The sequence below is a fragment of the Falco naumanni genome, chromosome 9 (genome assembly GCF_017639655.2).
Source record: "Falco naumanni isolate bFalNau1 chromosome 9, bFalNau1.pat, whole genome shotgun sequence".
NCBI classification, from domain to species: Eukaryota; Metazoa; Chordata; class Aves; order Falconiformes; family Falconidae; genus Falco; species Falco naumanni.
This window is the reverse complement of record NC_054062.1, coordinates 23878867-23904829: the sequence shown is the minus strand read 5'-3', so window position 1 is coordinate 23904829 and position 25963 is coordinate 23878867. Positions and strand designations below refer to the sequence as shown.

General features: G+C 49.3%; 2 protein-coding genes across 7 annotated transcripts in view; one reads left to right on the top strand and one right to left on the bottom strand.

Moving 5' to 3' along the window:
• Nucleotides 1-487: 487 nt before the first annotated feature.
• On the bottom strand, nucleotides 488-17740 carry ACTR1A (actin related protein 1A). Of its 2 annotated transcripts, XM_040606103.1 has the most exons (11): nucleotides 17603-17740; nucleotides 11793-11857; nucleotides 10854-10929; nucleotides 10022-10147; nucleotides 9110-9234; nucleotides 8573-8789; nucleotides 5376-5468; nucleotides 4464-4638; nucleotides 3552-3613; nucleotides 3138-3178; nucleotides 488-2749 (listed from the first exon to the last, which is right to left on the bottom strand). In XM_040606103.1, exons 1-11 carry the CDS (start codon nucleotides 17648-17650, stop codon nucleotides 2647-2649), a joined length of 1131 nt encoding a protein of 376 aa, XP_040462037.1. In that variant the 5' UTR covers nucleotides 17651-17740; the 3' UTR covers nucleotides 488-2646. The 2 variants fall into 2 exon arrangements, with proteins under 2 accessions (XP_040462037.1, XP_040462038.1); XM_040606104.1 differs by lacking the exon at nucleotides 10854-10929 and having other exon boundaries at nucleotides 17603-17646.
• A 1648-nt stretch (nucleotides 17741-19388) lies between these two features.
• The window catches only part of SUFU (SUFU negative regulator of hedgehog signaling), a 96157-nt gene continuing 89582 nt past the window's right edge, over nucleotides 19389-25963 (top strand). For 2 of the 5 annotated variants that reach the window (XM_040606098.1, XM_040606097.1), the window contains exon 1: nucleotides 20013-20320. In XM_040606098.1, the coding sequence (XP_040462032.1) occupies nucleotides 20133-20320 (188 nt within the window). In that variant the 5' untranslated portion in view covers nucleotides 20013-20132. Of the gene's footprint in view, nucleotides 19409-20012; nucleotides 20321-22458; nucleotides 22592-25963 lie in introns of those variants that run through there. The other 3 variants (XM_040606100.1, XM_040606101.1, XM_040606102.1) reach the window with 3 other exon arrangements.

Sequence of the window (25963 nt, the reverse complement as noted above, 5' to 3'; positions counted from 1 at the left end):
GCCAGTTCCCCTACTGCTTTGGAAAGCCCTGGGGGCTGGCCTGTCTCTTTCCTTCACCAGCTGCTGCTGGGGGCAGTCACAGGCCTGTGCCCTGTGCCACCTTCCCGTGCCTCCCTGCCCACCTTGGCAGCAAAGCTTGCTGTGTTAGTTCTCTGTCAGCACCTGAGCGGGCACCAGCTTGTCTCATGATGACAGTGGTGTTGCTCCCATCACCCTTGCTCAGCCAGGGCTGCCCTCCACCTGTCTGCAGCGACAAAGGGAGGTAACAGTTGCTGAGAGTAGCTTTGGACACCACCGGTGCAGACCACTGCTGCAGCCCAGGAATATCCTCACTCGGCTCAAGAGCCAGGCCAGGAATGCAATCCTAGACCACAGATGGTGTCTCCTTGCAGACTGGCCAGCAATAATTCTGCGCAGGCAAGAGAAGAACACAAGTTACCTCCTTAAAATTGCAAATATGGGAAGATGAGGCCAGGAGACTTGAGGGTTGTATATGAATGACTTTATTTAAGTATGCTGGGCACCACCAGGCAACATGGTTTGGACAGTGTGCAAGGGAACAGTCAGGCAGATCAAACAAATGCTAGATTGGTGACGGCACCTTTCTGTCCGGTCACTGCAGGTTACAAAATGGAGCACTGCTGCTTCTGCAAGGCCAGCAGAGGGGCTGCGGGGGGGAAGGGAGGAGCACTGGCACTGCCTGGGGCATGTGGTAACTGAACTGAGGGGTTTGCTGCTTCCCCTCTACATACTGCAGCACACCAGCAAGAATGCAACCGATTTTCCAGCAGAAGGCTGAGCATTGTTGGCTCTTCTCTACCTGACAGGTTCTTGCTTCAAAAACAGTTCTGCTCTGAGTGGGGTAGGTGAACAACCACCTGGCCTCAGCTGGGAAGAAACCACTACCACACCTGCCTGCCTACAGTCTCTCCAAGCCCAGTGGTGAGCCCTGAGATCATGGTTCCCACAGGTACAACACGCTGCTTACATTCATCTCGGCTGGGGCAATGCAGCAGCCCTCCAGCTCTCACCCCACCTCTGCGCTTGAGAGTGACCCCGCGGTGATGCATGGCAACGAACAGGGGGGAGGGGAACGGAGGAACTGCCACCGAGCAACTCCAGCTCCACTGCTACTGCCAGGTACGGCAGAAAATTAACAAGGGGGAAAAAAAACCCAAGAGAGCACCAAATAATGCATAAGAAAAACTTAAAGGGGAAACGGTGGCATGCCCCAACACAAGCAGGTCTGTAGGCCTGCCCATGGCTGTAAAAGCAGTAGAGCTTTTACGTGCAAGAGCTTTACGCCATGGCAAAGGAGCCGCCAGGGGAGCAGAATGGCATATGCTGTACAGTAGAACACAGCCATTGCACCAGCTTCCTGCTCGCAAACCTGCTCACACCAACATCCTGGTAGTTTATCGTCCTCTCATTTAGCATATTCATCGAGAACAGCCATACTCCCTAAAGAGCAGTTACTGGGTGGTGTCGCAGGGCTGGCTGGCTATTCGGCTAAGCGTGTGTGCTGTATGCAGTGTCAACATCAAACAATAGACAGCTGGCATTCAAAGAAGACCCAAAGCATAATTCCCAGGTGCTGTGGTCAGTATTTGAGATATCTTCAGACATTTCAATAAATAAAACAATTCTTACATTACAATGCACCTTTCCAATTATTATTTTGCCCCAGAATGGATAAAGTACACAAGAGTTATGCCTGGCTGCAAACACATGCTCCCTTTGCCCTGACGTGGCAGGAAGGAGGGAAACAGCCTGGACTCTTTACAGAGAAAGAACATGAGAACTCAGCACTGTAAATCTTGGCAGGTTGAAGGGGAACACACAAGTGCCTTCACCCCCATTCCAGGGCACTTGCTTCCAGAGGAGAAAAGGTATTTAAAACAAGGTACGAGAGAGTAACCGTCTAGTACAACGACAGCTGATTAGATTTGCTTTGTTCTACTCCATGCAATACAAACTAAGTCCTATCACCAACTTCTCCAGCTGTGGTGCAGACCCACACATCAGGCTAAGAAGTTACGCACACATACGCACACTCACACACCAAAACCAGTGGGGGCAAATGGGCTTAACTGTTGAGAATGTGCTTTCTCTTAATAAAAAATGTATTAAAAACAACTTCCAAAACCTACTGATGGTGAAGACACTGCTGAGGAAGAAAGTAGCTATGGGGCCTCAGCTATGTTTCCAGATGATCCAGGCATCGCAGCTGGGCTGACGAAAGCCTGCACAAGCAGTCTGCAGTGGTTGGTTCCCTTCTGGCTTGCTAGGCAGTTTCTATAAGCTGTTCCCTTTGTTTTTGCTTGCTTGTTTGTTTTACAGTGACAAACGTGATTGCGATACAGAAATTAAGGGACTGAAATGAAAAAGGAATGAGCCATTCTGGAGAAATTCAGATTGGTATGTTCTCCTTTCCATTAAAAAAAAAACACAACAAAAATAAAATAAAAAAATAAGAAGTTAGTAGTACTAATACAACCCTCCTGCTGCTGTTGTCTTTGCTCAGTGACATCGGGGCATGCTGGCGCACACACACACACACACAGGCAGCTCTCAGACACTCGGACTCAGAAAAGCGAGTTTAGAACTGAAGTGAGTCTTCAAGGAGACTGAGGACAGGTCCCAGGGCTAGAAGGTCTTTCGGTGGATGGCACGAGCTCCGTCTTCTTCATATTCCTTTTTCGAAACCCACATTTTCTTAAAGGTGTCCAGTGAGGCCAGGATAGAGCCACTGGGGAGAGACAGGCATGTTATGGGTTAAAGGAAAATCCGGGGGCACTCTCATTATATCCCTGCATGGGAGAGCTGTTTCTGTTGCTAGACACTTCCCCAGGTCAGAAAGGTGATGAGGCTCCCAGTTATCCACAACAGAAACACTCTAGACAGTCACTTCCTCTCCTGTTAGCCTGGAAGGTGCTGGCATCACAGAGCCTGGCGCCCGCCGCCCCCTCCCAAACGACCCTCTGATTCCTGCTCCAGTAACATGCTGAGCATCAAGCAGCTGAACAGCGAAACCCTCCTGATGCACTGGACCAGAAGGGACAACAGTGTGAGGGCTAACAGGCTGTGACTCCCCGGCCCTCATCCCACAGCGAGACATGTCAGTGTGCAGTACGTACCCAATCCATGTGGAATACAATCTCTCCTGAGGAGCCGATATCTGGGAGAAAGACAGAATCAGTCAGTACCTTCCCAAGCTCCAGTCTGCTCCTCCTGGCATGCTGCTCCCATTTCACTACAGTTAACAGCAGCAAACATGGGTGTGATCTCTCCTACCAAAAAGGCACCCAACAGCCTCTGCCAAAACAGCCGCTGTGGTCCAGGGTCCTGGACAGGGGTCAAGTGTCAGAGGAGGCACCTTCTCAGTGATGAAACCAAACAGGTTTTCATCACAACAGCAAATACTGCTGGGCTGTCTCAGGTAAGTAATTTCTGGTTTGAAGCAAATGGCAGCTGCAGTCTCAGCATGGTTCTTTAAAGGCCACAGAACAACACACATAGTACATGATAAACACAGAAGAGATTGCTCCTACCCTTATTTTGACGTCCTTCGGAGCTAGTTTCTTCACTTCACTCAACAGCCTGTCACCAAAGCCTACACAAGACGGAAAATGTGTAGTGTGAGCCCTCAGCAAAATCCCAAGTTCCATCTACTAACTATGTGGACATGTCCCATGCAATCCTATTCAAATATCCCACTCCAGATCTCACAGAGAGACCAGTTTGGACAGACACAGAACACAGTCAGCGAGGCAACAGGATTTTGTCTCACTCGGAGACCTCAGACACCGGCACAACAGGCTCTATCCCTCCAGCAGCAACTTGAGACGAGCAAACAAGATTTCCAGCTAGGACCACTTCCTCCCCTGGGCATTCCTCCTGTGCCCAGCCCATTTGTACAGGGGAGCTGGGTTTGAACAGGAAGACAAGGACCTATCTGGAGATGTCCACCTGTGGGTAACAGGGTGACAGGTTCTGGCAGAGGATATCTTTAAGTTGATGGGGACCACCAGAGCCCTGAGGGGATGGGTAGAAAGCTTTTTGCATATACGTAGCTGATGCTTCATGCAGTACCACAGCTGCTGGACTCGCATCACCTAAGGTCTCTGGTGTGCAAGAGCCTTTTAGTACCACCCTGAACTACAGCAGCAGGAATGAATGCAGCGATTCAGTCCTGACACAGACAGAGTGATAGGAGGAAAACATCAAAGCCCTTCAAGCCCAGAAAGTGATGTACAAGGGCCCAGGCATCTTGCATATCTAGAAGGGTATGACCAGGACACAGAAAATGAGACAGTAACCCGCCCTGAGAGAGCAGAGTTCCCACAGCCCTCACCCCACAGGACAAGTTTGAGGGAGATCTAGGTTATCTTTCCTGTTTCCACACAAGAAGGAAACAAGACACCATGTATGTCACAGCCCACCAAAAGAGGAGAGGCATGAACCTTTGAAAAGCGTGGAGCCTCCAGACAGCACGATGTTGGAGAACAGCGTTCGCCTCAGGTCCATGTCTGATTTTTGAATGGCAAAAACAAGCACCTCGTGGAGTCCTTCACATTCCTCCCCTATCAGGTCTGGCCGGAACAGCAGCTCCGGGGCTCGAAAACGGGCAGGGCCAATCTGCAAGGGAAGAAGTTAGTACAGAAGGGAAGAGAGCAAAGTGTGGCTCTGTTCACTGCCTGCAGTTTGGGCCTTTCTTAGGTGAAACTTTCAGAGTAACAAAGTTTCCTGGACATTCACGCTGCATCACTAGCTCCCAAGTGAATGCCAGTCTGGCATACTGCTGCTGGAAAAGGCTCTGTTTCCCTTTGCAGATTAAAGAGATTAAGAAGCTTGCTCAGCCCCATACAGCAGGCAGAAAAGGGAGCAGCAGATCCATCCCTGGCACTGGAACCAAGACCTGTATTTCCCTTCCTTCAACCATTCCGTAAGGGGCTCAGTCTTTGAGGAGCAGTCCAAACTCACTCTTCAAAGCAACTGTTTCGTCCCCTCTAGGCAGGACAAAAGCCACATACAAAACCACTGCTGAATTTAGTGAGCTGATAACTACCCACACTCGTACCTGATCTCCATAAAGATTTGCTAGATCAGAGCCTGCACTCAAACAGCTCAGAGCCCCCATGGTCATGCTGCATCCTTACCCAGGATTCTAGTAGTAGTTGTGAGGTTCCTAACAATCTTTTCTTCCCCTAAAAATTCTAGTGCCCAGTCAACAGCCTGGAATGAGTTCTGCTCTTTTAAAGTTATTCCCTCCCACCTACCACCACATTACATTTCCCGTCTTTAGACGGAAAGCTATTCTGGAAAGAAACCCTGTGCTTCACTTCAGGCATCCTCTGAGGGTGGTCCTTACAAACCTCAATAGTGCTTCCATCTGGCAGGTAGTACTGAGCCTTCTCGGTCTCCAGAGTCTCATCCTTCTGGGGGTTTATTGACAGGTAGCAGGCACGCTGCAGAGGAAACAGTCAGGGAGAAGATGAAAAGGGTAAACATTAAATTGCCTCCAATAAAATACTTTTCTTACCAACAATCAAAATCCATGTATCCCTTTGGGGAGACCAATTTCAACAGTACTTTTTGCTGGGGAAAAAACCTTTTGGGTTTGCATCAGGTAAAATACCTATTCATGCTACAGCTCCGTGTGATGATTAGAGACATCATGGATGCTTACACCCCCTCTAGCTGCTGCTCACCTCTTGCTTCCAGCTCTTTCTCACTGCTTAAAAGTTACCTCCCTCTAGCACAGATGGGGTAACTATCCTGCGAGCACTTCCCACCTACCTAGGGCAAAGTAAAACAAGCACCTGAAACACCTTTTGTGACATTAACCCTGTATACAGGTGGGTTCAGGTAACTCACAATGGATTAGGAGTGCAAAGAAAGTCCACCATTGTATTTCAACAGGGTAAACAACAGCTAATAGCTAACAGCAAAAATTTCTTAATACGATTAAGCTGCTCATTTCCTATTGCCCACCTACATTTAAACTTACAGGCAACAAAATACTCTGACTCTTCAAACTGCTCCAGCACCCCATATTTTTTATTCCACAGTAAGCTTTGTTATTCCAAATGGTCATAATTTGAGGATTAAAAAAAAGTTATCTAAACAGAATCGCAGAAACATTCAGGTTTGAAGGGGCCTCTTGAGATCCTCTAGTCCAACCCCCTGCTCAGGCAGGGTCAGCTAGAGCAGGCTGCCCAACACCATGCCCAGCCATGTCTGGAGTATCTCCACAGATGGAGAATCTACAAACCTCTCTGGGCAACCTGAGGGTATTTGACCATCCTCACAGTAAACCAAAACACAGAGAACAATGATTCCGCTGAAGTAGGTATTAAGGGTTCCCCTTTTAAGGCAATTTCTCCTCTAGACTTTTCAACATCTCCAAATTTCTTCCCCAGTTTTTTTCCTCTTAAAAAAAAACCAAAGCCCAACTCAATTCAGACAGACTCCAATAGATCATAAGCAGCTTTTGCGACTGAGAAACTCCCACGTACATGATCTCAGCTTTGTGCTTGCCACAGTGCCTTCAGGCTGCTAATCCAAACTTTTCCAGAGGCAAGAAAGCTGCAAACGTTAAGAAGCCACACTCAACCCCTCAGATTTGCAAATCAAGTGACAAATGGCACCAACATCACAGAAACCTCACTGCTATTCCAAGCACATATATCCTAGAAATCTGCAACACTTTCTGCAGCTAAAATTAATCTTAAAGCAAAAGGTATAGGTCGGAGAGCAAACATCAGGTTCTTTCCTCCCTTCTTCAGCAATCTCACTGGTGAGGATAGTCAGTATGCAAAGTAGGACTTGGCTCACTTTCCCCTGCTCTTTGTTCCCTAAGTGTATAGTCCAGAGAAGAGACTGCACTGGTGCAAGGTGTTGTGTTTAATAGTCAGCACAACATCTTTTAATAGTTTCACCACCCAAAATGCAAAGGGAGCCTTGGCCATTTATGAAGCATACAAGACTCTTTTCTGTTCTGTAAGGCCACTGCAATTGCACTGCAACTGATGCTTGGTGCAGAACAGGCTGCTTCTGAAACAGAGTTCTCCAGCAAGCCTCCAATCGCTAGATCTTCTGGTCTACATGTGCTGCAGTATTTGTACAAATCAGCTTTTTCTGTCATTCAGCGATCAGCACTTGTAGAACAGAGTAGCTAAAACCTACAGTCCTGTGAAGTCTCCTGCTCTGGGTAACAGGTAGAAGCCATTCAGCTGTACCACGACATGAAGTACAAGCCCTGCTCCCTCAGCCCAACCATGCTGACCTACAGCCATGCAGAGCAAGCGCATGATTTCCACTATGGTTCTTTGCCGGTAGGTCACAGGCTCAAGAATAGCTTAACACTCTGAAGCCATAGCAGGGGCTGCTGACTCAGCCCAGTGCTACCTGTGGCAACCACAGCTTGTGATGGAGCCCGCAGCATGGCAGCAACTGCCAGGCATCAGTCACAGCAACCACAGCCAGCACTGCCCTGAGAACTGACACCATGTACTGAAGGTACAGATGTGCAGGCAACCGCAAGTGTCACACAGCCTTGCTGAAATCAAGATCGCAACTCATCCATGTGTGCATCATGCTGTGAGCAGTCACCAGCTCCGAGCTACCCTCCGTCCCACCTCTGTCCTCCTCCCTTGGCACACAACAGAAGCCAAGGTAACTGCTTTGCGAGTGACCTTAATCACGCTTTTCCCAACTGGTGCATACCTCTAAGGTCATTAAACACTGCAGACTCTATGAAGAGGGGAACCTTTTGTAAACATGAATGCTGTGAGTGAATTCTTTCACAAGGGTAAGGGGGAGCAACTTGCAATATCCCACTTGTGTCCCCTACCTGCCACAGACTTCAGAGACCCTTACCCTGAAGGGTAAACAAACACTAGTGAAAGGTATGAGACTCTTGAGAAACTGCAGCACAGATAAACAAAACAGATTCTGAACCACCAGCCTGTCTTCATCTCCACGTTAACAGCCTCTCAATAGGGATTAGACGCAACCCTGACTATATGTCTCCCAGAATACAGGATGACTGAGGTTGCAAGGGACCCCTGGAGGTCATCTTGTCCACCTCCTTATTCAAGCAATGTCACCTACAGCAGGTTGCTCAGGACCATGTCCAGATGGCTTTTAAGTATCACCAAAGATGGAGACTCCACAACTCTCTGGACAACTTGTGCCAGTGCTTGGTTGCCCTCACAGCAGAAAAGTTATGTTCAGACAGAACCTCTGTTTGTGCATCTTATCCTGTCACTGGAAATGAGAGCCTTGCTCTGTTTTCTTTGCACCCTCCCTTCAGAATTTTCTACACATTGATGAAATCCTTCCCAAACTACTTCTTGCAGCTCAACAGTCCCAGCTCTCTCAGCCTTTCCTCCTATGAGAGATGCTCCAGTCCTTTCATTATCTTAATGGCCCCAACATCCCTTGGGTAGATAAAGGAATGAGGTGTGGAGCTAGGTGGGCCAGCACTTCCTACTAGATTTCAAAAGCCACAACCTCCCTTGGGCAGAAATACCTTCTTGGACAAACACAGAAACAGACAATAAATCACCTCCTTGATGGTCTTGACAATCTCAAACTCAGAGGTTGTGTGGAAGTCATAGCCTTCCTTTCGGAGATAGAGGCGCAGGAAGCGTGAAACATCACGGCCAGCAACGTCAATCCGCATGATGGAGTGAGGCATGGCAAAGCCTTCATAGATGGGAACCGCATGGGTAACACCATCCCCGGAGTCCAGCACCACTCCTGTAGTCCTCCCAGTTGCGTAGCTAGCAAAGGGGCAAACAATCAAGTCAGAACAGGCAATTCAAAGTGGCCGCAAGCATGCAGCACATCCAGCGTCAACTCAGGGAGCAGACATTTCACATGAACAGGGGCTAAAAAAACCCAAAAAACCCTAGCTCTCATCACAGTTCAGCAAATTCCCATAAACTCTTTATTACAAAAATTAAAATTGAGTTTCAGTTCTTGCTTGAAAAGGGGGTAAGTCTGACACCAGTGTGGTCTTCCACAGGGTTTTTTTGGTTTGTGAAAAATGGTTTTCACGGCAGCATTTCACAAGCACAGATCAAAGATGAATGGCACTTACAGGCTAAGCACAGCTTGCATGGAGATGAATAGTGCTGGCACATTGAAGGTCTCAAAAAACACCTCAGCAGCACGCTCTCTGTTCTTGCGTGGGTTTAGGGGTGCTTCTGTCAGCAGCACAGGATGCTGGTAAAGAAAAGAAGAAGCTGTGCTGCAATAACCAGGAGGCAGCTAGACACGCGTTCGTGAAATTTTCTGTTTTTCAGTTTAGGAACCACTGGTGCAAGAGGACAAGTAGGAGGGAGTAATTGAAGCTACTGAGCTGTATTAGACTGTGAATAACCTGTATTAAGTTGGAAAACCAGGAAGGTTCTGGTCTAGTTATGAAGTGTTAGGAAATCTACTATGTGAGCAACCCTACCCCATGAAGGATGAACAAGATGACTCTCCACCAAAAGTCAGCCAGATTAGCCAAAATACGCTGACCCTAAGAAAGGGTGAAGGCCTACAGTTTTGGCATGAGCAGGCAGAAATATTCCTGCTCCACTTATATAACTTATTGCTCTCAGTCATTTAATAATTTTTGGTCAGCTCTTTCCAGACCATGGAATTGTGGTTTTCTCCTTCCTCACTTCAAATCATGGGACTGCTGAGTGGATATGCCTGTTGCCCAAGCAGAACAGGAAAAGTTAGCAGCACTTGGCCTAGAGCAGAATCATTAAGACAGTGTGAATAACAAATGCTGAAAGTCAGATTTTTAATCAGGCCAGAACATTAGATCTGGGGAAGAATTCTGCTTAGACACTTCTTGTGCAGTTACCTCCTGGGATGTGAAAGATCCTAATTTAACAACAGACAGACTTAGAAGGAAAAGCAAAGGAAAAGTCCCAAATCTTTCCTGGAGTTCCCAGGCTCCCGGTGTTAATACACACACTGAATGACACCTGTGCCATTCCGTAATGCAGTATCTCACCTCCTCTGAGAATGTCTGAAGCTGGTCTTTTGAATACACGTACTGCCAAATGCGCTCCATGTCATTCCAGTCCTTCACTATGCCATGCTCCATTGGGTATCGGATCGTGAGGAGACCTCTGTGCTCCTGAGCAAATAGAAAGGGCAACAAAGCATACCTGTCAGAGACTCAATCAATCACATTTCTGAACACTATGATTTAATGTCAAACTCACTCACTTTGGATTCCACCAAAAGACAACTTATCTCTAACATATAGGGCAAACCCCGAACATTAATCACAAACATCTATTCCCAAGATGAAACAAGGCCTTTTTATACCAAGTAGGAAAGTCTGGCGTTTGCAGAGCACATTCCATCCTAATGCTTTTCAAGCCAACATACAGACACCTATCAAAATGGTACTTTGTTCTACCAGCTCAGTCATGATATAAAGCATAACGGGGTGGTATTGGGCAATGTAGTTCAGAGGGCTCACAAGAAATGTGAGACCATAGGACGCATGCTGACAAAAGCAGGACTGTGGAAAGCCAGGTTCTTGCCCACACCAGGGAGATAAAAGGCAACCAAGCAGGGTCCGTTTCTAAAGTTCCCAGTCAAAGAGATGGGGATGTAACCATACGGACCTAGAAGTAGCCTAGAAAAAAAAAGAAGATATAGGAGGACTTGGGGAAAATGGTCTGCAGTAAGTTAGGAGTGACAATCCATTCTGCTCTTCAGATCTGTATGCAGATACCAAGGAGCCACAGCCCTTTTAAGCACAAGCGCTACAACCCCTCCTTACAGCAGCATGCAGAGATATATGGAGAAACGCAGTATATAGGTTTTCTTACCTCTGCCTTTGGACCTATGAAAATGTCCCCTTCTAAAGCACCAGCCATAACACGAACATGCTTTGGTCTCCCCACACTAGAACAGAGGCAAGAGTATAAATGCTTCTAGAGGAGAGCACTCAGCCACACAGAAGGATTAATTACTTTGTGTTCCCCTCTGTCCTAACCAGTACTTTCTAAAGCAATAGGGGAGCCTGGGGGCACTACCAGGTGCAGACAGATCCAGGTTTGGTCCAAGATAATCTCAGAATCAGCAGTGAAGGGAACAGATTGTAGACAGAATTGGCAGGATATAAGCCAGCTGAGTCTGGCCATACTTTCCCTGATGATTCAGGACTTCTTTGTTCCAACAGTGCCTGGGGTGGACGTGGCTAGACTGAGCAATGGTCTGAGCAGATAGATCCACATAGTGTTGCCTGACCTCAGATTAGACACTTACAGTCTCATGCCCACCTCACCATACAGAGCACATTGCTCAGAACACAAATATACTCATTAAAAACCCAACCTACTGAAAATAAAAGCCAGTGACCATTCAGAGTTCCTGATCCAGCAGTCCTCTTTCCAGTAAAACTCTCAGAAAACTTCCAAGGAAGTTTAGCAGGAATCAAGACATCAGGCCACATTTCAAAGAAATATAGAGGTCTTCACACCTCTCATCCCAGCTTTGTCTTTTTCCTGGTCCTTTTCCTCATGCCTCACGACTAAAGCATCTGGGTGTTAAGCGTGACAAAGTGATGTCATCTTTTATGGTGTGTCCCCCCAGAAAATCTCATAGTACTTAATAGCAGAGATCTCCTCTCCCTGATGCTTCTGTGCAGCAGGCAAAAAAAGAATAACTAATTTCTTCAATTACAAAACTGAACGATTCTTCCCATTTATGTATCAAAGAACTGGTACACAGTACTAAGGACTTACCAAGACCAGCAGAATACTTACTAGTTTGGAAAGCAGTATTTCGGTATTTGATCGCCTGCAAAACCCGCTTTAATCACACCCGAGCCCTGTGGAAGCAACAGATAAATAAATGAGCTTATCATTCATTCAGTCATCTTTGCAAGTTTTAAAGGAGTAGCAAAGTACATCGGCAGTGCCGAATCCTCTCCTTTTTACTAGGAATAAAGCTCCCCATGGACCGATGCTCCAGGCAGGGTTGGGGATGGGAAGGTGCCAGCAGGCCAGTTTGGTCACTAGAGGGGAGTAACTGGCACCCTCCCTGGCAGCAACACATCACACACGGCACAAGCACAGAGGGGCACCCGGAGGGTCCTCGTGCTGCTCTGGGTACACACCCAAGTGCCACCCTATACAGGCAGTTATCTTTATACCCTGTGCTATTGCTAGGGGTGCAGGAGGCTAAATCTAAGTTCTGCAGTTTTCTATCAATCTCAAATACCCTCTGGGTTGAAGAAAGCACTCCAGAAAGCCAAGCAAGAGCATGTGAACCCTGCCAGCTTCAGGGGCCACTGCTAAAAGAGGGAGGATGAAAGCTGTAGGCCTCTCAGAAGAAGCAGATTTGGAAAGGATGGAGCAAGGTGGGTAAAGTCAGAGAAAAGGAGTAGGCAAGGACTGTGTGAAACAGGTTGGAGCAGACACTAGGGAAAAGAACGTCAGGTGGTGGATAAACTAAGGCTAAGGAGGCATGTCGCAGAAACGTGGTCAGAAAAGACACTGGAAACAAACCCAGACTGGTGTCTGGAAAGAACAAAGGTGCCAGTCAGACTGCAGGGGGAAAGGCTGGAGGCAGGAAGAGCGGCTGACAGGATAGGGCTTGTTTAGAAGGGACAAGGAAGAAGAGATTAGGTATGGCAGTCAGAGAGGCACAAATCCAAAAAGCCTTCTGCAACATTCTAAACAGCACAAGCAGCAAACACAGAGTGGCTAGAACCAGCCACAGGGAGGCCCTGGCAGGGAGTCAGTGCTGGGCATCTGGCCCCGCAGCTCCTGTTCCTGTCGGTATCATCCAGAAGTATCCTGGGAACCCCATCATCAACTCGGATCCATGCTGACTCCTTCCCCTCCTCCATTTCGTCTCCCTGCATAAGGGAATGACATCTTGAAACAATGAGCAGCTTGCAGAAACACCCAAGTTTTGCTAAGGAGCAGATTTTCATAGAAGCTCCCCAGATAAGCTGTTTCACTGGTAATCCTAGACTATCATGGGAGCAATCTCTTCTGCAGAAAGAGGTGCAGTTCTGCTTTACACCATACTGGGAGCAAAGCATGTGAGTTTGCAACGAAACCTGTGACCTGTGAAGCGCCCGTTCACACTCAAGAGCTCTGCAGCAGGACTGCTGTTTCTGAGGCCAAAAAGACATTTTGGCTGCCCAGAGCATTTTAAAATGAGCAGTGACACAACTCCTCCACCACTTTTCCCTCCCTGCCACCTCTGCGTAGGTCAGCATCACCACTTTCACTCAGAGGCTGAGGCCAAATGAGTTGCTCGAGACTCTGCCAGACAGACAAGCTCTGGCTACAGTGGTTTCTGGTACTGCCGTCCCAGCTGCCTGCCCTGTTCCAGTGCCGGAGGTTACCAGCCAGAGCAGGCTCAGCAGAAAAGAATGTGGGGTGGCTCCAGCCTCTCCAGTTCAGAGACTAGCGCCTTATTCCCAAACTACTTTCATCAGCAGTTTCAGCTAAGGTGCTGGGCTTTGCACAGAGCATGTGTGATCTGCCATGAGGGCTGGGGCACTCCTGCCTTAAAACTGCCAGTCAGATTTGCCAGGATGCATCTGTAAGACATGATGATCAGGAACACCCTGCAAACCAGACCTAGTTAGTTATAAAATGTATAGAAGGTAGATTACTTGAATCCTTGTCTCCTGATAAAACACCTGCAGCCAGGCTGGCTCAAGGAGTACACCAGAGCTGGCACTGGGGCAGGACTACTCCCTCTGGGCAAGAGGGACTCGGCTCCAGTTGCATCCCAAGGTCTGCACTAACAGGTACCAGTGTGACAAAGTGGCCTGTGAAGTGTTAAAAAGACCTCCCTTTAGACAGACTCTCTTCTGGCTATTCACTTCAAAGCCAAGGAAGGAATAAAACTAAACTATTGTTGATTTTCCTTATTATAGCTTATAAACAACTCTGTACCTGTGAAATAATACCATCTTTGTAGCAAAGGAGCTGAAGCAAACACAGTAACATAAAACTACATCAGAATATTGTGCTTATTTAATATTTTATTCAAGATAATGACTGATCTTGCCTCTAGCACAGTCTGCTGCTGGCAAGTGGTTTCAGGAGGACAATGATGTTCTTATTTTAACACAGAGATCGAAACTGTCTTATGCCAGGCCAAAAATTACCCAGTGTATCCTAGTGAGATTCCCAGCAAGTTATGCATTTTAAGATTTACATACTGAAGTTCAAAGTTAACCGAACGTGTCAGTAGTTCAGAACTCCTAGCTGAAGTCAAAGACAAATGACTGTTTTGAATGTGCTGGTAGGATGGGACTTCAACACAGTTGTGCTTCCAAGTGCCTGGGAATAAAGCAAGCACAGCTGTTTGCTATCTCCGCAGTACAAAGACCTGACAGCACTTTCTGACCTATTCAATTATTCCTAAAAACATTTTACTTCTTTGAAGTTATGTGTGCACTGAGTAAATCTATTTATTCCAGACCAGTCTGAGATTCCTATACAATGAGAGGAAAAGGTTTAAATTTTGAAATAACTCTGGGTGATTCAGAAGATTTAGAGTAAAGACCTGTTTTTTCATCTTTGTTTCAAATAAGGAACAAACCATGCATCCTCACTTCTGCTACAAGCTCTTATTAAAAAAAATTTAGATGTTAACGTCCTTCCACCAGTAAATATCCTGGCTGGGCTTTCACGATGTTTTATTTGGTTTGTTTCTTTAATTTGAGCAGAAGAATAAAAGAAGAAAGAAAAACCATGTCAAATGTCAAGGTCAAGGAAGATTGTCATGGAAAATTCTTGTGAGTACCTTGAAGTAACTGAACATGCCTCTTCTGCTAGCTCTGCAGCTAGTTGGTTATTGATTCATTCATCTTGATGCATTTAGGACTCAAATTTAAATGGAAATCACCAACAGTCCATCTGCCATGTAGTACTTTTTATGGGGAGTGCACATTTTGTATTGTTGTAAAACTATTTTATTAGATATACATTTTATAAGACCAAGAACAAACCAAAGACAGAACGGTCCTTACTGACAGCTCAGCTGTTTAAAATGCCATCACTTAAGACTACAAAGCCAAATTTTCTCCTATTTTATGTAAACAGAGACAATTCAATGGATTAGGCCACAGCTGAACCATTCTGTCTATTTACATGTACATTGTGTTCATCAGGGCTTCCAGAGCATTTATTTCAGGGAGAGCTTTCTGGAGTGCAAGATGGTAACAACTCTTGAAAATTACTTATTAGACAATGAAGAGGATTAAGGGTGTGCTGAGGTACAGCTCCAACCTCTCACCATGTATTACAACATTCCGCTTACAGAAAACATGCAGCTGAGCATACTGTTTGGTAAGAGGAAAAAAACCCTCCTTGTTGAGTTTTTAGCAATATATTTTAATGCCCTTTTGGAAGGCTCCGAGAATCCAGAGCAGGGCAAGGAGATACTGGGACTGGGCACAGGGGCGGTATGTCTGGCTTGTTCACTAGATCAGTATCTCATTTCCCCTCCCCACCATCCCATACATAAGCACACATGAGAATAAGACAGGATAGCATGCAGCCTTGAAAAGGTGTCTGCAGCGCTCTGAGGAAATGCAGGAATGAGGCAACAGGAACAGCAGTACCTGCTCTGTGCAGCTCCACTTCCCATCCTGCATGAACTCAGAAGAGTACCAAAAATGCAGTGTCACCGACAAGGCTCTTCGGCTGCCAGCATTAAAGGCAGATGTCACAACAACTGCTTCATTCTGCTTCTTGTTCAGGCAGGGGATGGGGTGGGGTGGGGGCTAATTTATCAGAGAGGCAAGAAGAAGAATTAGCTTTTATGAAGGCCAGCTGATAAAACGAGAAAAGGGACAGTCAGTTGCTGGCACACGAGCTCTTCCTCAGGTCTGAAGCAGCGATGGCAATCATTATGCTAAATAATGACAGGATATGCTGAAATTAGATATAGGCTGCTATTACATGACTTCAGCACAACAAAGTCATCCTCAGAGTGCCTGGAAATAACTTTAATGGTTAGCTGATCATGTGATGCCACAACAGGGGCAGTGCTACTCCAGTCATTTGTAAGAACAATCAACGTAACTTATTCTTTAACGTCTCAAATAAAGAAGATAACATGTTTTTCTCCACATAGTCAATTCAAATATCCGTTAGATATTTTCCTTCAATGTCTAACTTAAGTCTCTCTGCTGTGATTCCAGGGGAAGAAACAAAACCAAAACTGTATCAGAGAGCTCAGGCTGCAAAGAAGAAGCTGGGATCAATAACAAAGAAGAGGTCAGAAGAATAATTGGCTTGGTCTCAGAAGACTGACCATCATTCAGCTTATGGGAGGAAAAAAAAAAAAAAAAAAAAGTAATACATTGAAAAGTGCTAGGCTAGCACGTCCTTATGTCACATGGCAAAAAGATTCAGCAGAAATTAAGATTATGGAGAAAGAAGGCAGTGCAACACTGACCCTTCGAAACAACAAAATCTGAATCGCTGGCAATGTAAGTCAGAAGGGAGGAGCATGAATCTGTGACTCAACACTGAAGGAGGTTCCCTCCAAGATATACTCCCCACCCCTTGCTGGATGGTCCTCTCTCTCGGGAAGCCAGTATGGACAGACCTAATCAGAACTGGATCCAGAAGTACCTCACCAAGGCATGCAATCGCTCTCACTCATCTCAGACTGAGGCATTACCCATGCAGGTTGAAGGTCTGCTTGGAGCCAATGAGAAGCATTATCAGCTATGAGCTGCCATCTGCAACACCACACCCCACTGTCAAATTACGCTGATGCAACCCACGTTGGGAGCATTCCCTTCAGGAGCTCGGCCTCCTGCAGGCTTCGGCACCGGAGTCCGTGCCTTGGGTGCCGGCACTCCCTCGCTGTGACTGCTGCGCTGGATGCGCCGGGTACAGGTGGCTGGCACTGGGGGTGACTGTCCCCCTTTCACTGGGCCCGTGACCGGGGTGTTGGCCTCAGGGAACCATCTCCAGCATGGTCCAGCTGAGAAGCGCAGACCCCCTCGCAGCATGCCGGGAGCCTGGCCAAGGCCTGCCCCAGAGCATGCTGGGAGTCTGGCCAAAGCCAGGCCCAGCAGCCCCCATTGTCCCCCAGGCACAAAGAGGGACAAGGCGGGGCCACGAGGCGGGGGCGCAGCCCCACCTGACGGACAGATCTAGCCGCCAATCAGCACAGGTACACCCCGCGAGACCGGGGCGTGAGGCGCCCCTCTCCAGCAGGTAACGGCGGGTTGCCCCCACTGACTGACAGCCGCCCCAGCCAATGGGGTCGCCCCGCCCCTCCCAGCCAACAGGCATCTCGGCGGTGGCGGGGGCCGCTCCCCACCAGCGAGGGGCAGCAGCCCTCCGGCGGATGACAGGCAGACACCGCAGCCAATCGCGGCGCGCCGATCCGCGGCAGCCCCGCCCCAGCGGCTGCCCGCGAGGACGCAGCGTACGGCGCTGTACGAGGGCCCGAGGCGGCGGCCCGGCCGGCGAGGGGGGGGGGCGGCGGGCGGGGCGCGGCCGTCCCCGATGACAAAGGGATTGCGGCCCGCGAACCCTTCCCGCCCTCCCAGCTCCAGGGACGCGCGGCCGCCCGCACTCACGTTGTCTATCACGACGGGCTGGTTCGCTATCACGTCGTAGGACTCCATGGCGAGGACCCGCCGCAGCCACCCGTCAGGGAGCAACAGCCCAGCCCTCGGCGGCGCATGCGCAGAACGGCGGCGCGCAGCGGCATGGGTGATGTATTCCTCTGCCTGCAGTGCCTGCTGGGAAGTGTAGTGCGGGCTCCGCGCGGCGCTTGCCGGGAAGGCGCGCCGGGAGCGGGGCATGCCGGGAGGCGTAGTGCGGAAAAGGCCCGGCTGCGGGAGCACCTCCGGCCTGTAAATGGCCTCTTCAGCGTGAAACCCCGGTGCCGTGGTAGGTGTTGTGTTTCAGAGCCTGTGCGCTTCCACCAAAACCCGCTAGATTTCGATTTGCTGGTTTCCTGTTTAATAGACTTCCACCCCCCACCCCCAATTCTTCTGATAGGGAAAGAGAAGAGATGATCACAACACCTTCTTCAGAGGGAATCTATCACTAATGAAAGTGTTGTACTGTCCCATCGTTTCATGGGATCATCTCTACAGAGCACCAGTCATGCTGCATCTGTTCTGTCTGAGTATTGCCTTGTTTCTCTGCGTTTTTTGAGGTGTGGCAAAGAGAAAAGAAGTTTCTGTACAAAGAACACGCACATAGTAGGCATTCTAGCATTAAACAGCACACTCCGTGTTGTTTTCCATTTGCTACATGTTCTAAAAGCACTTTGGATGATCGATGACTGAAAAAGATGTTAAAATGATATGGTTGCTTGAAACTGAGCAACAGTACTGGGTCTTGAAATTAGTTAAAACGAACGTCAGTGCCAGTAAGCATACACAAAGACTGATTCAGAGCTCACCTGTCTTGTCTTACATCTTTCATGCAGACACTGGGACTTCTCTTCTGCAGTTTCTACCTTTAGCCCAAGCAGGTAGTCTCATCTCAGGTATTTATCTTTAATGTTTTTCACCATTCACCTAGTGTAAAAAAGGGGGGTTTTGTATAACAGGATGGATGGGTTTCAATTATTTCAAGACCTGTATTGTATCATCTCAGTAAATGTCAGGAGAGACTCATTATGTGTGTATTCAGCCAATACAACATTTCATATGTGACTGTTATATTTACCTTCTCAGTGGACTGTAACTGATTTCTTGGGCAGATGTCACAAAAAGTATGTCACAATAACGGCAGGAGTGAAATATTGTTCGTTGTGGGAAGCAATGATTCATGAGAATACTGACTGCTCACCTCCTTTCTCAGTAGAGAGTCATTTGTCTGCTTGTCAGCTTCTTGACTATATGCGATCTAAAAGGTACATTGTGAATATTGGTTTTAGAATACACTCTCAGCTATTTAAATGAGAAATGCAACAAGCAAGAGTACTCACCCTGTCCTTTCAGCACTTTATAGATTTTTTTCCTCTCTGCTGATTAAAAAGCAGGACACTGCTCTAGCAAAAACCTGTAGTACTGTTGAGCACATGCTGGCCCACACATGCATACAAAGCTTCATATGACCACAGATGTAGTTGCAACTCAGAAATGATCCAGATCTTCAGTGTGCTTAGTACACAAGCTAAGATCCTTGACCAGACAGCCCTTGAACCTCCACCTACTTGCATGGCTTCACAGCTGCCTCTGAGGTACCCACAGATATGGGAAGGTGCATGGGGAGGATAAAGGCACAGCAAAGACTGGAGAAGGTACAAAGATAGCAGCATCAAGAGCTGTAAGAGCAGTAGTCAAGGGTTGTAAGACTATTAGCTGGCCATGTCTTGGAGCACAGCTATGGTCCCACAGAACCACAGGGTTATGAACAGCACCGAGGTGAGTGCCCAGCCTCACGCCCAGCTGGCCCGGGCCCTGCTGCGCAGACAGCCCAAGTCAGACAGAAGCAGCTCCCGATCTGCTGCAATTCACAGTCGCACTTGTTCAGGTAACGGTGCATGGGCTGGAGCGCCGAGGCAGGGGGCGGCTGCGGCCGGGGAGCTGCCCCGGGCCAGGCCCTGCCCCGCTGTAAGCCCCCTGGCCGAGCCGGGGCCAGGGCAGGCGCCCACCAGGCCTCGGCCCCTGGCCTCCCGCCAGCCGGGCCCCCTGCCCGCCTGCTGCCCCTCACCCTGCCCCACGGCGACCCGTCTTCTTCCCTCAGGCCCCCCCAGGTGCCGGTACCCTCCTGCCCCCCCAGGCCCCCCCTCACGCCCGCGGGACCCCCTGCACACCGCGCTCCCCTCCGCTCCTCGCGGGGCCCCGCCCTCGCCCTTCGCCCCGCTTAACGCGGGGCTCCGCTGCTGCCGCTAGAGGGCGCGCTCGCGGCGTGGCGTGGAGGGGGGGAAGAGGCGTGGCCGGCCTCCTCGCCGCGCGTCGCCATTGGTGGAACTTCCGTGTCACTCAGCGTCGCCAAGGCAGCGGGGCCCGCCCCCTCCTCCCGCAACGCAGCGCCGCGCCGCTTGGGCCGGGCCGGGCCGGGCGCGCGTCGGGCCGGGAGCGGAGCGGAGCGGAGCGGGCCGTGCAGCGCTGGGACCAGCCGCCTCCGCCGCGCCGTCCCCGGGACATGGAGGGCGTGCGGCCTGGCGGGGCTCCCCCCGCTGGCGGGCCGGGTTCAGGCTCGGGGTCCGGCTCTGGCTCCGGCTCTTTCCCGTCGCTCTTCCCGCCGGGGCTGCACGGTATCTACGGCGAGTGCCGCCGCCTCTACCCCGACCAGCCCAACCCGCTCCAGGTCACCGCCATCCTCAAGTACTGGTGAGGCGGTCGGGGCTGCGGCCTGGAGAGGGGCGGGGACCCTGTGAGGGGCTGGGGGGGAGCAGTGGGGCCGAGGGCCCTGTGAGGGGCTAGGGGGGGGGAGCAGTGGGGCCGAGGGCCCTGTGAGGGGCTGGGGGGGGGGGGAGCAGTGGGGCCGAGGGCCCTGTGAGGGGCTGGGGGGGGGAGCAGTGGGGCCGAGGGCCCTGTGAGGGGCTGGGGGGGAAGCAGTGGGGCCGAGGGCCCTGTGAGGGGGAGCAGTGGGGCCGAGGGCCCTGTGAGGGGCTGGGAGGGGGAGCAGTGGGGCTGAGGGCCCTGGGAGGGGCTGGGGGGGGGGAGCAGTGGGGCCGAGGGCCCTGTGAGGGGCTGGGGAGGAAGCAGTGGGGCCGAGGGCCCTGTGAGGGGGAGCAGTGGGGCCGAGGGCCCTGTGAGGGGCTGGGGGGGGGGAGCAGTGGGGCCGAGGGCCCTGTGAGGGGCTGGGGGGGGGGAGCAGTGGGGCCGAGGGCCCTGTGAGGGGCTGGGGGGGGGGAGCAGTGGGGCTGGGTGGAAGCAGTAGGATCAGGGCCTTGTGTGGGGCACTGGGGAGCAGGGGCCTTGTGTGGGGCCGAGAGGGCTTTGGGGGAGCAGTAGAGCGAGGGAGGCCTAGTGGTATTGGGAGGGGCTTGTGGGGGGGACAGTGGGGCTTGGGGAGGGTTGCAGCAAGGCGAGAGGAACTGGGGGTTGCATGCTGAGTTTGTGATGAGATGCAGGAGGTTTGGGGATGTGTGGTGGGTCAGGGAGAGGAGGCACTGGGAATTCAATTGAGTGTCTGGGAGGTGTATTTGGGGGGGTTCCTGGGAAGGATGTGCTGCCAATAGGAGGAAGGGTCTAGGGAGGGATGCAGGAGGATGTGTTGGAGTTTCTGGGATGATTTGGAGCTTTCCTGAGTGAGGGATGACTGATGCAGGCCTTGGCTGGGGCAGGCCATGGGAAAAAGGAGTGTGTGTTACTCTGTGGAGGGTTCCCACAGAAGGTAGGGGGCTGGAGCTTCTCCTCCTGGACAGGAGCCACGAGCCCTGTCTTCTGGCCTGGAGCTTGGGGTTCGAGTATCACCAGTACTGACCAGAGTGAACCTGCGTTCTAGCCTCCATCCTTAACGATGCGTGTTGTGTGTATACCCATAAAACCCATGGGGCAGAGCCAGCTTCTTTTGCCCTTGCGTAGCCATTTGTTATCACAGACTGCAAATCTGCTGCTTACCATCTCTGCTGACACAGTGTCTGACACCAGTAACAGCAGTTGTTTATGTGGGAGAGTGGCATGAAGGAAGTACTTGGATGTTTAGCAATCGAGATAAATGTCTAGCATCTAGCCCTGTGCAAAGTTGAGTTCCTTTTGCTTTTCACTGCCGCTTTGCTGCTCAGACCCATCTTCTGGGCCTAAGGAACATGATCAGGTCATGCCTGAGTGTTTACTGTACCTGTTATTGACCAGTCCATACTCCAGCATTTGGAAGAAGTTTAACAAATGCTCAACTTCTTTACAGAGTTCATTTTAACCTGTATGTCTCTATCTGATTGAGTCCCGAGCAATAGCAAATAACATCTTTCCTGTGTTCTGCTCTGACAATCAAACTGTTGCTGTTGTCTTCCAAAGAAGTGTTGTTTTTTTACATGTTTGTAGCAAGAAATATGCCTGCTAACCCTTATTACTTAAAGTTGTTTTATACTTAAACTGACAGAGTGAGCTGAGATAAGATGTTGCAACTCTGAGACCTCAAAATACAAATAACTTCTTAATCATCTGTGTGGGTCAGTATTGCAGTACTTTGGTGGTGGTCTGATCAGTCTGGTTTTACACCTGTTTCTAATTTTAGAATTTCCAGTCACCTTGATTTGGGAGTTAGCACATCTTTTCCATCAGCAACTTAAAACAGTACACACTAGGATGATGTGTGTGGGATGGAGGGAAATTTAGGTCTATAATGAAGAATGGCAGAGACCTTTGTTCGGGAAGAAATCTTGCTGCTTCTTCGCTTAAGAGCTGATGATGACTTGACTGCAATTGAGCTCAATCACTAGAAAAACTACTATTGGCAGTGATGGCTGGTTGCAAGTAAGAAGTAATGTGAAGGTGTGTTTATCCTGACATTTTCCACTTAGCAGTTCTTCTGACTGTCAGCTCAGCCAGCAGCAAGAGCTGAGAGCTTCACTCGTAGAAATTGGAGATGAGCTTCTTACTGCTGTCCTGTGCAGGAAATTCTTGTGCAAGGTGGACCCTACGTGGACACTACAGGTACTTTCTCTCCCTTTGTTAAGTGAAACTTGGAGCTTGGTTTTGTCAAGTCTGGTAGAATGAATTCTGCCACCGCTCACTCTCTGCTAGTCTGTCCTCCTCTGCCTGAGCTGCCAGCTAGTAGTTGGTTCAGATTAGAAGAGGAAATCGCTGAACAAAGTTCCCTGCCTTAGGAGAAATATTGTAACACTAATCAGCTTTTGATTATATGTATCAGTTTCTCTATGGTTGACAGCAATTTTTTTTGGTCAGGAAGCTGAAGTTGTATTCTTTGGCTTGCACGACAGAGCAGATCCTTAATTTGTGATGTTGGAGAATCTGCAGAACCAGATACCTATTAAATGAGGGGGTTTAGCTATGTGGATTATTTAATAGAACTAGTCTTTTTTTAAAATGCTATTTGCATATATTGGGAGGGAGTTTGTGATAGCAATCAGAACTTCTTGGAAGAGTTCCTGGCTGTATTTATAAAGGCCATGTGCTGAGAAGGAGTTCTTGCTGTTGGTATCCAGTATCTGCTTTTATTTTTAAAACATGGTTGAATATCTCTAAGTAAAATATCTTGATGTGTAGAATTGCTGGTGAAAAAACAAATTTGTCCTTTCCTTGGTGACAGGCTTTGAAATAGGCAGTATTCAGGCTGGACTGTTGGTTTTTCATCACCTGTCTTGAATTTGGGCCATGTACTCAAAAACCAGTGCGCTGACCTGTGGTCTGCAGCAGCTTGGGAATCACAGACTACTACTGAAGGGCTGTCAAAAGGTAGCAGTGAAAAGCAGTCCTGTTGTCAGCTGCTGGGAAGTGAGTACAAACAGTCCAGTAAGGACTTTTCAGGGTGAATGGATTGGGAATTTTCCAATTTTTTCCCCCCCACTGTGCAGCTGTTTCCTCTCTGCCCTCTTTGGGTTTCTCCTTCCTTAGAAACTTCAGAGTACTCTTAACATCAGTGAAAAGAAGGATCTTGGTGGAGATGCAAATACCTGGTTTCCCCCGAGGCTGCCCTTCTTGCTCCTGAATGAGCTCCATGAATAGAGAATGTAACAAATTTGTACTGTACCTCTGGCTTTGAAGTTGGGCTCTTCCTAATAAAATCCTCCAACGCTTCCAGCTCTTTGTGTGAATGCGTGTACTGATATGTAGATTGCGATACAAGGTCGAACCCTGCAACAGTAGCTGTGGGCGGGAGGATGTACCTCAGCAGGCATTAGCGGTGCTCCACTAGCAGCGAAACCTGCCACCGAAACTGGATAAAACATCTGTGCTGACTAGCCTTTGCTGAGCATTATTGTCATGGGTATGTTACTAGCTGTGCTCCAGGTAGCTGGTTTAAAGCTAGTGCTGGATGCTCCTGCAATTGCAGCGATTTTGAGATAGGTATGTGGCTTGGATGTGTATTTTTTCAAAATTTAATTAGTCACTGCTGCAGGCTTTTTGTCTGACTCTCTTCGAAGCCTACCAAATTTCTCAGGGAGTAAAGACTGTCTGAGTTGTCATGCAGTGTGTAAACCAGTGGGTTTAAACTCTGGCTGGGCCTGCTCTGAGCAGGACAGAGCTTGGCTCCCCAGAGCTGGCTGGTGCCACATTGCAGCTGTCTTCTGGGTAGCGCAGTGCCCTGGGTCCCTGGGGAGGCTTGGCCTTTGGAGGGAAGTGTGGGGTTGCTGGCCGGAGTGAGGGAGAGGTATCTGGCTCACATGGTGCGGTCTAGGCAGGACTTGCTCACTGCATGCATCAAGCCTGATGGATATGTTTGAGTAGCCCTGGGGAACAGCATACTTACAGAGTCAGTCCCTGTCCTGAACAAGGGCAATATAAGGGGTTGTCTTGTGTGTTGTCAGTGTCAAAGTGCCTGTGTCAGCAGTGTGAATTGTTTGACATCTAAGGTGTTACTAAACCCAATCTGGAAGCAGGTTTTGTGTTTGTGTGAGATGCTTGTTGCTTAGCAGGTAGAGGAGTTTTCCCTTCGTTGCAAATCCTACACGTCTGCTCTGACCACTTGCTTGCATCTCCCACACTGGTTTGCTGGTCCATGTATTGACCTCCCTTGCTCCGGAGTTTTCCCAGACAGGTAATAATTGTGTGGCTGCTGCTGTTCACTGCTGCTGATCAGGGGTGAGGGAATTGCTTCCACCTGGCTGCTTCCATCACTGATTTGGGAGTTACTGCCATGGGAATCCTGAGCACTGGCTGGGATGTTGGTGCCACACTCTGAACACAGCCACCTGAATGGGTTTCTGTTGCTGAGATCTCAGCCTTCAGTGTGACCTGGTGCCAGTGAGAGGGAACAGGTGGAGATGGGGTATGTCAGAGGGGGAACTTTTTTTTTTCCTGAGTGCTTCAAGCTATTGCTAGACTTTGAGAAGGGTTTTTCCCAGGCTGCCACTGAGGACCAGACTGTTCCATGCCAGGGCCTAACATGTGTTCCCTGTGCTTGCTCGCCAGTTTGCCTTTTATGCCATAAAGGTGCTGCTTGTCATACAAGAAGGCTGCATAATTCTGACCAGCCCTCTCCAGTGGACCTCTGTGCTGTTACTGGGGGTGGGATGCTTGCTGCCTCTGTCCTGCCCTGATATCCTGGACTACATCCTTGACTGTTCCGCTGGGAAGCTGGAGCTACCTAGAGCCACTGTGGTGGTCTTATGTGACTTAAGAGGAGGGAAGCTGTCTTAGGGAAAGTCACTGAGATAACCCAGCTCTGTGGTGGTTTTTTTTTTTTCTTCCCTGCAGCAGTAGGAGAGAAACAGCACAGTACAATTGTGGAGAGAGTCCACAGAGCTTTTAATACAACAAGCTGATATGTTACTTTGTACAGACTTGATATGGTTGGGCAGCAGGAGGTGAGCAGAGGATTTCAAATAGTGTATCACTGTCACTAGAAATCTGCATCAGTGCACGTAGGTGCTTTCTGGAGACAAAAGGAGACCTGTTCTCATGGCCCTTCTTGGCACCATCTTCCCTGCAGGTGATAAACTCAGGTAGTCCCCATGTGCATTAACTCTCCTCAGAGCTCACCCTGTGGAAAGGACTATTTTACAAGTGTTGACTTGACTGGGTTCTGGCTGGCCTCTTGCCAGGCCGATGAGCTGCCAGCTAGGGCTGGATCCATCTGTCCAGCCATGGTGACTGTTTCTCTGGAGAGTCTCTTGTGGAGGAGGTGTTCAGGTGCTGTAGCTCTGTAGTGAGGCCGGTGCAGAATTGCAAAGTGACTTTTCAGCACCTCTGTTCTGCAATACCCCAGCCCTGAAAAACCCTGTCGTCTTAAGGGTCTCTCCTAAACGAACTTCAAGAAAATGTGATCTAGGGGTAATTGTGCTAGCTCAGGGTTAAACCTTTTATGCACAGATTGCCTGTTTTCTGAAGCCGGTGGGTGTAACT

Bases quoted from the DNA above. Each gene is read 5' to 3' on its own strand.
- ACTR1A (XM_040606103.1), bottom strand. From the start codon at position 17,650: ATGGAGTCCTACGACGTGATAGCGAACCAGCCCGTCGTGATAGACAAC. The intron at 11,858-17,602 runs GTGAGTGCGGGC...TTGCTTCCACAG, and splicing joins AGCCCGTCGTGATAGACAAC to GGCTCGGGTGTGATTAAAGC. The intron at 3,614-4,463 runs GTTCATGCCTCT...CGTCTTGTGTAG, and splicing joins AGGCTCCACGCTTTTCAAAG to GCTTTGGTGACAGGCTGTTG.